At 34.7% G+C, this 13,778-nt stretch overlaps 8 protein-coding genes across 8 annotated transcripts, besides 2 other annotated features; 2 read left to right on the forward strand and 6 right to left on the reverse strand.

Moving 5' to 3' along the window:
• Window positions 1-11,919: part of a mobile genetic element that runs on past the window's edge.
• Window positions 1-13,778: part of a mobile genetic element that runs on past both edges of the window.
• Window positions 88-462, reverse strand: TVAGG3_0844240 (uncharacterized protein; the record flags this gene model as incomplete). The annotated part of the gene is made up of 1 exon (XM_051248976.1): window positions 88-462. The coding sequence occupies one exon, from the start codon at window positions 460-462 to the stop codon at window positions 88-90; it is 375 nt and encodes a 124-aa protein (XP_051084451.1).
• Window positions 758-1,090, forward strand: TVAGG3_0844250 (uncharacterized protein; the record flags this gene model as incomplete). The annotated part of the gene is made up of 1 exon (XM_051248977.1): window positions 758-1,090. One exon carries the CDS (start codon window positions 758-760, stop codon window positions 1,088-1,090), a length of 333 nt encoding a protein of 110 aa, XP_051084452.1.
• Window positions 2,257-3,195, forward strand: TVAGG3_0844260 (organellar and viral DNA polymerase type B; the record flags this gene model as incomplete). The annotated part of the gene is made up of 1 exon (XM_051248978.1): window positions 2,257-3,195. The coding sequence occupies one exon, from the start codon at window positions 2,257-2,259 to the stop codon at window positions 3,193-3,195; it is 939 nt and encodes a 312-aa protein (XP_051084453.1).
• TVAGG3_0844270 (protein of unknown function, DUF4106 family) lies at window positions 4,189-5,064 on the reverse strand (the record flags this gene model as incomplete). The annotated part of the gene is made up of 1 exon (XM_051248979.1): window positions 4,189-5,064. The coding sequence occupies one exon, from the start codon at window positions 5,062-5,064 to the stop codon at window positions 4,189-4,191; it is 876 nt and encodes a 291-aa protein (XP_051084454.1).
• On the reverse strand, window positions 6,025-6,609 carry TVAGG3_0844280 (uncharacterized protein; the record flags this gene model as incomplete). The annotated part of the gene is made up of 1 exon (XM_051248980.1): window positions 6,025-6,609. The coding sequence occupies one exon, from the start codon at window positions 6,607-6,609 to the stop codon at window positions 6,025-6,027; it is 585 nt and encodes a 194-aa protein (XP_051084455.1).
• Window positions 9,499-10,504, reverse strand: TVAGG3_0844290 (protein of unknown function, DUF4106 family; the record flags this gene model as incomplete). The annotated part of the gene is made up of 1 exon (XM_051248981.1): window positions 9,499-10,504. A coding segment is annotated over one exon (1,006 nt), but the record flags the coding sequence as incomplete, so codon positions are not given.
• Window positions 11,231-12,123, reverse strand: TVAGG3_0844300 (protein of unknown function, DUF4106 family; the record flags this gene model as incomplete). Its single annotated transcript, XM_051248982.1, has 1 exon — window positions 11,231-12,123. A coding segment is annotated over one exon (893 nt), but the record flags the coding sequence as incomplete, so codon positions are not given.
• On the reverse strand, window positions 12,814-13,593 carry TVAGG3_0844310 (kinase-related family; the record flags this gene model as incomplete). Its single annotated transcript, XM_051248983.1, has 1 exon — window positions 12,814-13,593. One exon carries the CDS (start codon window positions 13,591-13,593, stop codon window positions 12,814-12,816), a length of 780 nt encoding a protein of 259 aa, XP_051084458.1.

Below are 13,778 nucleotides of genomic sequence, written 5' to 3' on the forward strand. Positions count from 1 at the left end.
TTTCTAACATCGTAGAAAACTCATGAAAACAATTTATTTTTGACACTTTCACAAAAAACATAAAAAAGTGAAGTTAAACGTTAAGGTTTACTGAACTGGTTGGATGTCGCCTTCACAGGTTATGTAGAATGGCTGACCCGAGAAGTGGAACAGTGCTCTGAGAATTTGTATAATTCGTGGAATTGGACTCTCTCTGTTTGGAAGTAGTATCCAAGGACGCTTGGCAAAGAACTTTATAATGGCTTCCTTCTTTGCTTGCTTTATGTCGTCGTAGGCTGTCCCGTCTGGTACCTCAATTGGAATTCCAGTCGAAGTCTCGAGCTGAAGTGTAGACCTTCCAGAAATAGTGGTGAACTTGACCTTGGGCTTCATGACCTTGCGCAAGTACTGCTTAACAAGCTCGTTAATTTCAATTAGGTAAACTGCCTCGTCAAATCCTTCTGGCATTCCGAGTCCTTCCATCCGACAGGAAAATATTTTCCCGACAACTGGAAAAAATTTTCCCGACAACTGGAAAAAATTTTCCCGACAACTGGAAAAAATTTTCCTTCCGACAGGAAGAACTCTTCCAGTTGTCCGTCTGTAAACCATTCAAATTTTCGAAAATTGAGAACTTTTTGGTCGAACTTCAGAAAAAGTTTTTCCGGACAAAGGGAAAAAAATTTCCTTCCGACAGGAAAAGTTTTTCCTTCCGACAGGAAAAGTTCTTCCTTCCGACAGGAAAAGTTCTTCCTTCCGACGGTTAAGCCACAAACGAATGTCCGACGTCCCACCAACCCAGTCCATTCCCAAACCAGAGGAACCTAAAGCTGCAGAACCACAACAGTCTCCTCAGTTCCAGCAAGTACCTCCGAATTACTACCAATTTCCACCTCAAGGTTACTACCCACCACAAGGCTTCCCGAACTACCCTCCTCAGCCTATGCCTTACTGCCCCAACCCTTGGTTGTTCCAGCAAGCTCCACCCCAGCAATTCCAATCTCAATCCAAATCGAAGAGAGACCAAGAGTTCGAAGAAGGTCTAAACCGTTTACGCAAAGAGTATGCTACAGCTCCAATTGAGAGAAAGTTGTTCCCGGACCAAAAATAATGTTTAGGGTAGATGGTTAGATCTAACCTCATTTCTACCCTCATTTCTACCCTCTTGAATTTTCATGAATTTCCTTAAGATAGAAAAAATAAAGTTAGTTTTATTTTTTTATTTTGTATAAAAGATATGATTTCAGGGATTTTTTTGACGAAGTGTAAACCTTCACTTCGTCAAAAAATAACAGTTATCTAATGAAAAAGTGTCATTTTTTTCATTTGACGAGAATGTCGGGTAGATGGTTAGATCTAACCTCATTTCTAACCTCATTTCTACCCTCTTGAATTTGTCAAGACTTCTTCGTAAATGTTTTGTCATGACTTCTTCGTAAATGTTTTGTCATGACTTCTTCGTAAATGTTTTGTCAAGACTTCTTCGTAAATGTTTTGTCAAGACTTCTTCGTAATGAGTGTAAAGGACCCAAAAATAATGTTTAGGGTAGATGGTTAGATCTAACCTGTTTTCTCACCTGTTTTCTACCCTCTTGAATTTTCATGAATTTTATATATTAATGTTTTCGTTATGCCACTTTTGTGCCGTCAGTCAGTCAGTCAGTCAGTCAGTTTAGGAAATTTACACCAAAAATAATGTTTAGGGTAGAAGGTTAGATCTAACCTGTTTTCTAACCTGTTTTCTACCCTCTTGAATTTTCATGAATTTTCCCGAAATAAAAAATAAAGTTAGTTTTATTTTATTTATTTTTTTTATTTTGTATAAAAGATATGATTTCAGGGATTTTTTTGACGAAGTTTTAATGTTCACTTCGTCAAAAATAACAGTTATATAATGAAAAAGTGTCATTTTTTTGTATAAAAGATATGATTTCAGGGATTTTTTTGACGAAGTGTTAATGTTCACTTCGTCAAAAATAACAGTTATATAATGAAAAAGTGAAAGTTATTCTTCATTTTTTTGTATAAAAGATATGATTTCAGGGATTTTTTTGACGAAGTGTTAATGTTCACTTCGTCAAAAATAACAGTTATATAATGAAAAAGTGAAAGTTATTCTTCATTTTTTTGTATTTGACGAGAATGTCGGGTAGATGGTTAGATCTAACCTCATTTCTAACCTCATTTCTAACCTCGTGAATTTTCATGAATTTCCTTAAGATAGAAAAAATAAAGTTAGTTTTATTTTATTTATTTTTTTTATTTTGTATAAAAGATATGATTTCAACAATCGGCACAACAACAATTCAAACAACAGCACCAAACTCGTTAGTCATGAATCCAACATCTATGTTAGTAGAGATGAAAAACTTCATTCCTTCTTCATATACTTTTGAAACAGAAATCCAGAAGATAAAGCAAGAACTTTTAACAAGTAATTTAGACTGTACCGCACAGGATGAAGAAAATGAAGAATATCTTTATGACATGCAGGACCTCATCGACCATTTACCTAAACTACCTGAAATTCAGCAACAAAAACTAACCATTCCCGAATTCGATGAAATAGAAGTGAAACCAACTGACTCAGTAGAAATAAAGAAGTTCATTCGTAAGGTAAACTATGAGTTTCTAGGATTTCATTGCAACCATAAGGTTATGGACAAAGATTGCGACATGGTATATAAGAATGTTTCTGACATATATAAATCCGGGGAGTTTAAGACATACGACAACTTTGTTTCGTTAGTTGCTGAATGCGTTTGGGAAATAAGAGATAAAGATAGAAGAGGTAAGGTATGGAATGAACAGATAAAACCAGCAGCTTTTGAGTTAAAGAAAACCATTGACGCCTTAGTTGTTTTAGCAGGTAAGGTTTCAGAATATAACGCAAAAATGAACCCGCAATGTTCTAAATGTAAAGCAGCAATTAGGAAATATAACTACTCCGTCAAAGAGATAGAACGTATGAGAAACGACTATGCAGACTTAAAGAAAGAAGCAGAAAAGCCAGCAGAAGATAAAATGGACATGTTAGAATTTCTGAACAAAAACTATCCAACAGCAGAAGATTTCCTTCTATCTGACGTCAAGAAGAAGTATAAAGAAACTTTCGGTATCGTTAAAACATTCGATGTACTAAAAGAAGAAATAGAAGCTACGAAACTGTTTAGAGTCTCACGAATTCATAACGTTTACCATGTGAAACGCTTATAAAATAACTGGGGTAGAAAAGAGGTTAGAAAACAGGTTAGATCTAACCTTCTACCCTAAACATTATTTTTGCTGAATTCAGCAACAAAATTCTGAGTAAAATAATTTTTAGGGCATGTGTCAAACCGTTGAGTTTTCACAAAATTTAAAAAATAACGTTTACCATGTGAAACGCTTATAAAATAACTGGGGTAGAAAAGAGGTTAGAAAACAGGTTAGATCTAACCTTCTACCCTAAACATTATTTTTGTCTGATTTACGCTCATTACGAAGAAGTCTTGACAAAACATTTACGAAGAAGTCTTGACAAAACATATACGTTCATGTTTGACAAAACATTTACGAAGAAGTTTTGACAAAACATGTACGAAGAAGAAGTATTGACAAAACATGTACGAAGAAATCATGACAAAACATGTACGAAGAAGAAGTATTGACAAATCATAAACGATGAAATCATGAAAATTCATGAGGTGAGAAAAGAGGTGAGAAAACAGGTGAGATCTCACCACTTCACCTAAACATTATTTTTGTCTGATTTACGCTCATTACGATGAAGAAGTCTTGACAAAACATATACGTTCATGTTTGACAAAACATTTACGAAGAAGTCTTGACAAAACATATACGCTCATTACGATGAAGAAGTCTTGACAAAACATATACGTTCATGTTTGACAAAACATGTACGAAGAAGAAGTATTGACAAAACATTTACGAAGAAGTCTTGACAAAACATGTACGAAGAAGTCTTGACAAAACATGTACGATGAAATCATGAAAATTCATGAGGTGAGAAAACAGGTTAGAAAACGTGTTAGATCTCACCTCTTCACCTAAACATTATTTTTACTGAAAAATGACCAAAAATCTGAGTAAAATGGCATAAGATTGCTTCCCTCGGAAAACCGAGGGAAGACTTACCGCTACTGAAGGAAAAAATAACAGAGTATTTTGACAACTTCAAACAAGTAGGGTAGATGAACTCTTTATTTTTCAAGCTTGACTTTTTACAATTTGAACTTTGTTTGCGTAGATATGAATTCTGAAAGAAGTATGAGGGTCTTGTATGACTTTGTACTTCTCCCATAGTTCATATCTGTCAAACTTACCTGCCATGGACTCTTTCATAAGTTCCATGAAATCGTCTTCGGACAATCCAGGGAAAAGTATAATGTCAGTAAGTATTCTTTTAACATCCTTACTTAAACTCTTTGCTGTCTGTACACATATTACGACTGAGATGTTAAAGTGTCTGAGCTTCTTAAGAATTCGACACATATCTTGTTCTCTATTCTTTAACAAAGGATGAGAGGCGAAATCATCTAAGATAAGAAGACATCTATGAGGGTAAGTCTTCCAATCGTAAGATTGCAATTTCTTCGAAATGTATTCTATCTCTTTCTGTTTGTTTCTGAAGTGTTTCTTCTCTAATATTCTCTGCATTTCCTCATTTGGGTCTTTAAACTTAGAATTTATATACTCATTTATAGCATTATACTTCAAAACTCTTCTTTGGTACTTCTTTATCCAATCTAACAACTCAGAGTCTTTTATACATACTAACTTAGACTTCTTTATAATATCTTTGAACGAATTGACGGTTTGGTCAAATTGACCAGAAGTACTACAAATGACAACTAACTCATAGAATGGGTTCTTCTCATCTAGTTCTTGTTGTTGTGCAGCCATTTTAAGATAAGTGAAAGTCTTACCCGACCCAGGTGGTGCAATTAGACCTGTTATACCATTCTGAGCAAATAAGAACTTGTCATGTATAGGCTTTATCTGAGCATTTTCTAACTTCCTCTTGTTCTTGTTTAAAACATTCTCAAATTTCTTGTCAATGTCAGCAAACTTTTTTTCTAACATATTTTTAGAAAAATTAAAATTTTTATCTTTTAGAAAATGTCTAGCGATTTCGCTATCTATATTCGAGACAAGCTTTTCGACAGCAAAACATCTGTCGACCATAAAATCTTACATAGTGTAAACAAGAAAGGTGAATTTGTTCTAAAGTTCTGTTTCTGGGAATATGACAAGAACCATAAAACATTAAGCAGAGCAGTCTTAAAATTTGTCAATGACAGACTTGTTGACAGAGATGACGCCTCTTGGAAAGATGAAGTCCAACAAAAGTTCTTAGAATGCAAAGAAGACACATGCGCTGTTCTTGAAGATGAAATAGAAAACAGAATAGAAGAGCTATTAAAGGACAAAGAACTTTTACATAAATATGGTTCGGAGAAATTTGACATAACTCCACCAGAAAAGAAGAAGAGAGAAAAGAAAGAAAAGAAAGTAGAAGAAGAGAAGAAAGAACCTAACCAGTTCCAGAGAAAAAGAAATTTGACATGTAAAAATAAAATTTTATTTTTAGAACATTTCTGGGTCAATGTCAATGTTCTCTTCCTCTTTAGGAGTAAACACTGGCTTAGACTCTAAAATCTTTTTACCCAATTTACCTTGAACTTCTACAACTTTAGACTCATAATATTCATAGTCGTCTGCTTTCTTTGGTTCATAAGGTATAACAAGTTTGTATGCTTTGCCTTCTTTAAGGTTTGAGAACCTTCTGTCAAAACTTTCTTTGACTGCTAACAAACCTTCTATGTCTAAGTCTTCAAATTTCGCACCGTTTTTAGTCACAATAGCAAACTTAACTGGTTCGATGTTCCAAACTTTGCTGAATGAAGACTTTTCAAAATGGTAGAAGTAAACATTCAAATATGCGAATGGAGCTAACTTATCTTTGACTTCTGACATGTACTTGTTTACTGAGATGAATTTTGTCATCTTTTCTATCGGATAAAAAAATATTTTTTTTTAAATTTACTCAGAAAAAATTTTCTTTGTATATACACCATTCTGAACATCTAAAAGACTTTTGACATTTGCCAAGAATGTTCGTTTAGAAGCTGCCATATAACCATATTCTTGACAATATTGTTTATACGAATCGTACAATGACCTTTCATCTAATGACACAAAGTCAGTTTCATCTATGAACAGTTCATATACACTCTTGTTTGCTTCTAACAATGTTTGTCTCTCTTCGGTATGTGGAATTTGTCTTGGATTGAACTTAGAAATATCTAATGTCATGAAATATGAGAACAAGTGGTTGTAAAAGTCAGATGTCAAAGTTTCTGCTAAGTCGTCAAAATATTCTGTATCTTGCATATGAGAATCTGACGTTCTGACAACTACATATCTTCTGTCAGAACTTTCTAACTTCATCGGAACAACATTGTTTGAAACCATAATGAAGTTTGCAACATTTTCACAAACTCTTTGGTCTTTATATTTTCTTTCAACAACTCCAACTTTGTCTGTTATAAGACTCTTCAAAGCATCTGAGTTCAAAACTTTTGTTGTATCTATACTTTGAAGTTCATTGCAAACTATAAGTTTCATATTCTCTATTGAGGAGTTAAATTTACCGCAGATGTTTTCTAAGTTGTCATATTAGGGTTCGAATAACCTTCTAACAGTTTGCATAAGATATCTGTAAAGAATGTGTTCTTACCTGTTCCTTGTTTTCCAATTATAATGAGAGCAGTTTCATTTTTAGCACTTGGATGTTGTAAGATGTTTGCAAACCAACATAAGATATACTCATAAACCTTTTCGTTTCCATTGCATATAATTTCTTTGACATGGTCTAACCAAGCTTCTATAATATTTTCTTTCCATTCTACTTGTTCGTATTATATCCAGTGAAGATAGAATAGAAGTTTGGAGAAGGTGTATAAAACTTATACCACGAACTGAAAAATCTTCAAGTTTTGACAATAAGATATCCCAAGCATCTAACATCTTCATGCCAACTTGTACAACTTTTATTTTCTTAAGTTTCTGTCTACATTCTTGTTCAGACACTATTGTCGCTTTAGGTTTGTTAAAGACAACATCCCATTCTTTCATGACATAACATTCTGGGGCAGAGTCAACATAAATGACTAAACGTTTCAAATTCTCGACTGCTTTGTTATAGTCTCGAAATGGACACATATTTCTGAATGCTTGGAAGTCATAAAAATCTGAAACATCTATTCTGTACATTTTTATAAAAATAAAAAAAATTATTTTTTATTTCTTGACTTTGTTGTTCCATTTGTTGCATTTGTTGTTCTTGAGCTATTTGTTGTTGAAGTTGTTCTTGTAATACAATACTTTCACCAGTTGCATCTCAATTCGAAACTTTCTGCCGTCCATTGACAAATACATAGGACATAAAAGTTTTACAGGAACAAAGTTTGGTCAACTAATGTCAAACGTTATACTTGCCAAGTGTTTGAGTTCACTAAGGTTGAAAATTCTGCATTCGAATGAACAATAGGCAAACCAGCAGAGAAAGTATTGTTTATACGCATAAGTATCTTTTGGTCATATAGTTTCTGTCGACATTCGAATAAACACTTTGAACCTAAGTTTGAAACAATATATAAGATTGGTGTGCTTAATGTCAATGGAATAGACATTCCTTGTATGACACCTTTTCCTGTTATAGGAAACTGTTGGTAGTAAAAACCAGAACTAAGTTTTGTTATTATAGCTCATATCGTTATATAGTAAACTCAGTCGGACATCCAAACATAATGAAAACCTGCTCTAGTTGCAGCACATGTTACACCCGTACTTAAAGTATTAAATAAGTCAACAAAACCTGTTGGTGGTATATCTGAGTAAGTATCTTCAAAGGAGTATTTTTTACCATTCACAACAATAAAGTCTTCTGGTGTCAAAAGAGCAAAACAGGCTTTAGTCGTCATTGTGTTTAAGGTTAGTTTACAATATCGTCCTTGAGACTTTGTAAGTTTGTTGTTATAGAATTATATGACTCAGGTTTTTAGTCGTAATAGTATAAACCATTATGTCTTCTGCCATTTATATATATTTAAAAGTTTTTCTGAAAGTGGAGAAGAACTTCATCTAAACTTTCACATGGCGTTTCTTGAAGTTCTCTGTCTAAGAAGTTCAAATATTTTGTAAAGACATAGAACTTTCCTTTGTCTACACGAACAAACAAACAGGGTCTTTCATATCGTTCAAAAGTGTGTAAAGTCCTTTACATGAAATAAAGTCTATATTATTTTCTTCAAACATCTTTCAAGAAGTTTTGACATTTTTACTTAGCAAATAAACTTTAATGAAATGTTGTGGTCGTCAAATATTTTATAACGTCTGGGAAACTATATTTTAAGTTCAACGTTTCACCTCCTTTCATAACGTATATCTTGTCAATGACATTATATGAAACACCACAGCAACTAATGTCGGGTTCTATTTCTTTGATGTTTATATCGTCTGCCTCTGTCAAAAGTTTCAATAGTTCTTTCAAAACTTCATGAGGTGCAATGACATATGAGTTCACTTTTACAGGGTTGTGTTCGACCAAAGTTTAACATTATACTTAAAGCTTGACAAATCTTCTCCTGAGTTTGAAGTTTGTCTTTCAGTTGTTGGTAGTCATTTCGAATATCTGCAAACAGAACTTAAGTCTCTGCTAACTTCAGGATATGTTGGTTTTCTTTTACAGGAACAATTGTTATACCATCTTGTCTTCGTATGGTTTCCCCACTTCAACATCTCTGTCTTTGACATTGACAATAACACTTTGACTGTTGTTTGAGTTGGTGAATTTAACTTCACATCTGCCACCGCCATTAAACCTTTTGAAACACTTACGCTTCTATTTTTCGGAAATGACATTTTACTTAGAATAAAAAGATGGACGTATTCGGATATCTTATTGAATTGAAGCAGAACAAAGTTTATACTCACAAACAATACAAATACATTGACAGAATAGTTCTTTACACAAACAATGGAAAATGTTATAGAATAGCAATATTTGCTGAACCAAAATATTTTCATAAAACAAAGAAAGTTGGTATAACTGAAATGGTGAAAGTTCTTGAAGCAGACAAAAATATAACTTCAAAACTGACCGATATTACTAAAGGAAAGTTTATAATACAATATTATGTCAAAACTGGCGTACTGTCAATATTTGACGGAGAGAAGTCAGTTCAAGAACAACTTACTGACCTGCTGCCAAAATCTGCTCGATGGAAGCTGTCGTTATGCCAATCTGAGGAGCCCCAGCAGGTTTCATCGAACGAATCTTCAAAAGAGCATCTTCCGTGAAAAGTGCTATTGGTTTTGTAAACTTCTTTGCTTTCAATTCATCTGGACCGTCTCTGTCACCAGTATATTGTATTTGTACAGTACCAACAGTTGAAATACCACCCATAAAGTCTTCTGAGTCAGCAAATGGAATGCCAAGCCAAAAGTTTGAACGGTCTCCATTTGTATATTGAGTTTTTTGACCTCCTGTATGAGTCCATACTTTCACATATGGCATAATAGAACTTTGCATTTCAGGGTTAATGGTTGTTGTGAAGTTGTTGTTAAAGTTCATAGCATCTAATGTCAAGTTGTATGACCTCATATCCTCAACTGTAGAATATTCTTCTCTTGGATAATATTTGCCATCTATGTTTATATGATATTTAATACCAGGGTTGTAGAAACAAGAATAGTCATTTATAGTTCGTCTGAACAGTACAAACATAGTATCTGCATGTTTCATTGCAGTTGTTAAAGCAATATCTGTTCTTGCACCTGGGTCAGCACTTTGGTTTCCAACTTCACCTGCAAAGTCTTTGACAGATATTTGGTGTATAGGGAACATAAGTGGAACTGCAATATATTTGGCAGCTAAAGCATTTGAAATATCTGGGTCCAACATATAGACTGCAAGTCTGCTTTCTATTCTCTTGCATTCAAATTTTTCGCATGTGAACTTAACTGGGTCCCAAGCAGTTCCAGCAGCATTGAAATAATAGTTTACTTCAGTGTTGAGGTTTGAGAAACCAAAGTCTAAGTCAACTTTGTCTTTGCAAAATTCGGCGAATGACGTTTGATTTGTTCCCTTTACGTCTGTAATAGTGAATGGGTCTTGTGTTGGTGCAATGACTAAGTTATTTTTGCTTGGAGTAAGTTCGATAGAAATTTTTCCTGCCCAGTTTGGCAAGTATCTTAAAAACCTGAAGATGAGGAAAGATGACAAAGGAACTCTAAGTTTCAGTTTTACTTTAGTGGCAGCATTTCCATCTGAACCAGAAAGGTTAACATAAACTCCTGGAATGTTAGGGTCAAGTCTTCTTATTTTCTCAATAGTTGCATACTGGTCTGTTTGTTCTCTAGCTTGTGGTTGTACTGAGTTTCTCAAAGCGAACCATTCATAGTTTGCCCATGTTACTGTTTGAACTAAGTCAGAGTTAGAATATATCTTATATCCCATGAAAACTTCTGGAGCATATTGGTATCCGACATAGAAAATTCCATTGCAACCTTTCTTGTCAGACAACTTGGCAGAAGGTTTTATTTCAATGTCTTGTTCCACGTATAAGAATGAGTTGTCAATAGAAATAATATGAAACCTGTCGCAAGCAATATCTACTGTTGTTGAAGAACCTTCTCCAAACTCACCTACGTTTCCATAAGAAACAGCAGTTGTATATTCGTAAGTTCCAGGAACTATTTCTGACCTTCTAATGGCATTGTCGCATTCGTTATACCATTCGGAAACATTTCCGTTCATGGCATCCAAAACTGTTGGCGTTATATTCTGAGCGGCGTACATTTCATATGGGTAAAAATATAGAATAGTTGGATTTATGTGTCATAATAGAACCCACTCGGACCAAGCTTTACTTTCTTCCTGACTGAGTTTTTAACTCTTCTTTTTCCTTCATTGCCACTACTTTCACTAGATGAAGTTACTTCTTCACTACTTTCACTTTGTTCTACTCTTCTTCTTTGGTGTCGCTTTTGGTAACTTGCCCTCTGCTTCAAGTTGTTGCATCTTTGCCTCATGTTCACCTAGTATGTTGTAAATTTCCATGTCCTTTTTGCCTTTGGGCTCTGGTCGCCCATCTCAGGTAACCTATATCCTAGAAAGATTTTGTCATAGTTTGTATTTGAGTCTTCGCGTATTGTTTGCATGACTCTTTCCTGAGTTTCCGGTTCAAGCTCTTCAAACAGAGCTTGTCCATATGGAATAAGCTCGTTTCCAAATATATGTTTTTGTAGCCATTCTGGTTTTCTTTCCATGTTACCAATAATATCTTTTGTGAATGGGAAAGCTTTTACCCAATGTTTCAGTCTTGCGTCATTTATTTCTGTAGTTGGTTTTATTTTGTCAAGGAACATGTTTTTCAATACTAACATTTCATTTGGTACTGTCCATTTGAGTTTTCTTAAATATTCATCCCTTCTCGGTTCATTGTCTGCAAAGTAAGTTTTTATGACATTTTGCAAACTTTCGTTTGCAAGGTCATGTACAATAGGTTCTCTTCCTTCTCTCTCCCTAACTTTCTTTCTAAACTCTTCACCAAATATACCATCTTTATGGTTCTGTGTAGTTCTTTGAGATAAATGTTCTAGAACGTCAGGTGTTATATTTCCATCAGCCATGTTCATTTCATACTGGTCCAAAATATCTGCATGTTTCATATCTTTCAATGGCATTAAAGCCGCGCTGAAAATACCAGCTATATCTGGTTCACCATTCACTTCCATTGCGTCTACAACTTCTTGGAATTGAGGTTGTAAGTTTATGAACCACCTATCCGGATTAGCTTTATGACCCCATCTCATTGTAGTTCCATAGTCTGCAGAAACAAAAGTAGGTTTGTTTCCATATTGGTTAGGTTCTGAATGAACTTTAAGCAATGTTTCATTTCTATATGTTTTGTTGAAATTTAACCTTTTATTTTCACCGAGTTCAGCCAAAGATTGAACGTTATATGGTCGTAAGTAAAAAGGATTGTTGTATTTGCGTACATTTTCTTTCAGTACTTCCATTCTATGCTGAATATTTTCATCTGATGTTGGAGTCTTTTGTATGTCGGCGAACATTTTTCGATATTCTTCTACTATGTCAGCCGAATTTTTCTTAGACTCTTGGAAAGATTCCATATTCCCCGCATACACTTGTTGAGGGTCAAGATTTTTCGGCTGTTCCAAATCTTCATCTAGTTCTGTGAAGTTAGTTTCCAAAGGAGGGACTTGTTCGTTTCCTTCAGGCTCTTCTAGCTGTTGTTGCTGAACTATTTCTTCCATGTCTGGTTGTATCTGAACTTCTTCCTGTTGAGTTTCTTGTACCTCATCTGCTGGCATTTCATATATTCCGAGACCGTTTTTAAAAAGTTCCCTATCTAAGTCATCCGGACTCATAAACCTTTCTTCTTTCGTTCCGTCTCTATTTTTTACGCGTTTCATGAAGAGAGTTGAATTATCATTTAGCTCTGACATCAAATATCTCGGAGTAAATTCATCCATGTCATTTGGATGATATGCTATTAAATCATATCCCTTAGCGAGCTTGTATTTTCCAGGTTTGAAATTCTATCCCATTTGGTGCTGAACCATAAAGCTAAATAGGTTCGGGTCAGTATTTCCTTCCTTGAACTTTTTAATAGCTTCTTTATATCTGTCACTAAAGTCAAGAGTATCTGGGTAACCATAATCTTCCTTAAGCATTTTTAAGAATTCTTGGTTTCCTTGTTCTCTACTTCTTTTATGTCCTTGCTCTGTTTGTGGTTGTTGTTATGCAGGGTTTTGAACTGTTGGTTGTTGTGTAGTGTTTTGAACTGTTGGTTGTGGTGCTGGATTTTGAACTGTTGGTTGTTGTTGTTGTTTTGGTGCATGCCTGTGTCTGTGTCCATGTGACGATGTAAATGTTTTAGGTAGTCCTGGTGCAGGTGCTTCTCTTGGAGGGTTTGGTGGTATATAAGTTCCACCAGCTGGCACATATGTTCCATCTGCAGCATAATGTCCTACCTGACTTTTCGTTTTTAAGAAAGCATTTACTAGGTCTGTTTTGGTCTGTTGTAACTCTTTTTCTTGACTTTCCACAACAGTTGCTCTAACGGCGTCATAGGCACTTTGAACTGCCTGTCTCGTTGCTGCATCTGTTATTTTCGTCATATTTTGTGCTACTTCTCTTAACTCTTTGTCGAAACCTTCAGACTTCAGTTTCTTTCCAGATGAGAAGTCGTTCACTAGTTTCACCTTACTATGAAGAGCTTCGAAGGCGTTCTTAAAGTCAGCATTCATTAAAGCTTCATTTGAACTGTCTTCATCCGCTTGTATTTTTGTCCTTATTGACCCTATAAGTTGGGCTGCTTTGGCGTTGGCTTGGGCATCTAACCAGTCATTATTAGCTTTTATATATTCTGCGCTTTTCATTGCCTTTTGCATGGCTGCGTCGTTATTTTTACTTTCTTGTGCTAAGTTTTCATACTGTACGGTTTGGTTTTGCAACTGTAAAAGTTTTTCTGCCTTTACATTTGCTTCAACTTCTTTTTTATACTCATCGCTATCCATATATGTCTTCATGGCTTTTTGTTTTATTTCTTCATCTTTCAGTACTTTATATTGAGTAGTATGGTTTTTTCAAATTTATAACATCTTGTTCCATTTTTGCTACTTCTGCTGCTTTTTCTGACACTTTTTTCGCATATTCCTCTGTACTTAGTTCTTTCAGTTGTTCTTCTTTCTTCTTTTTCTCT

Source organism: Trichomonas vaginalis, chromosome VI (assembly GCF_026262505.1).
Source record: "Trichomonas vaginalis G3 chromosome VI, whole genome shotgun sequence".
Classification (NCBI taxonomy): domain Eukaryota; phylum Parabasalia; order Trichomonadida; family Trichomonadidae; genus Trichomonas; species Trichomonas vaginalis.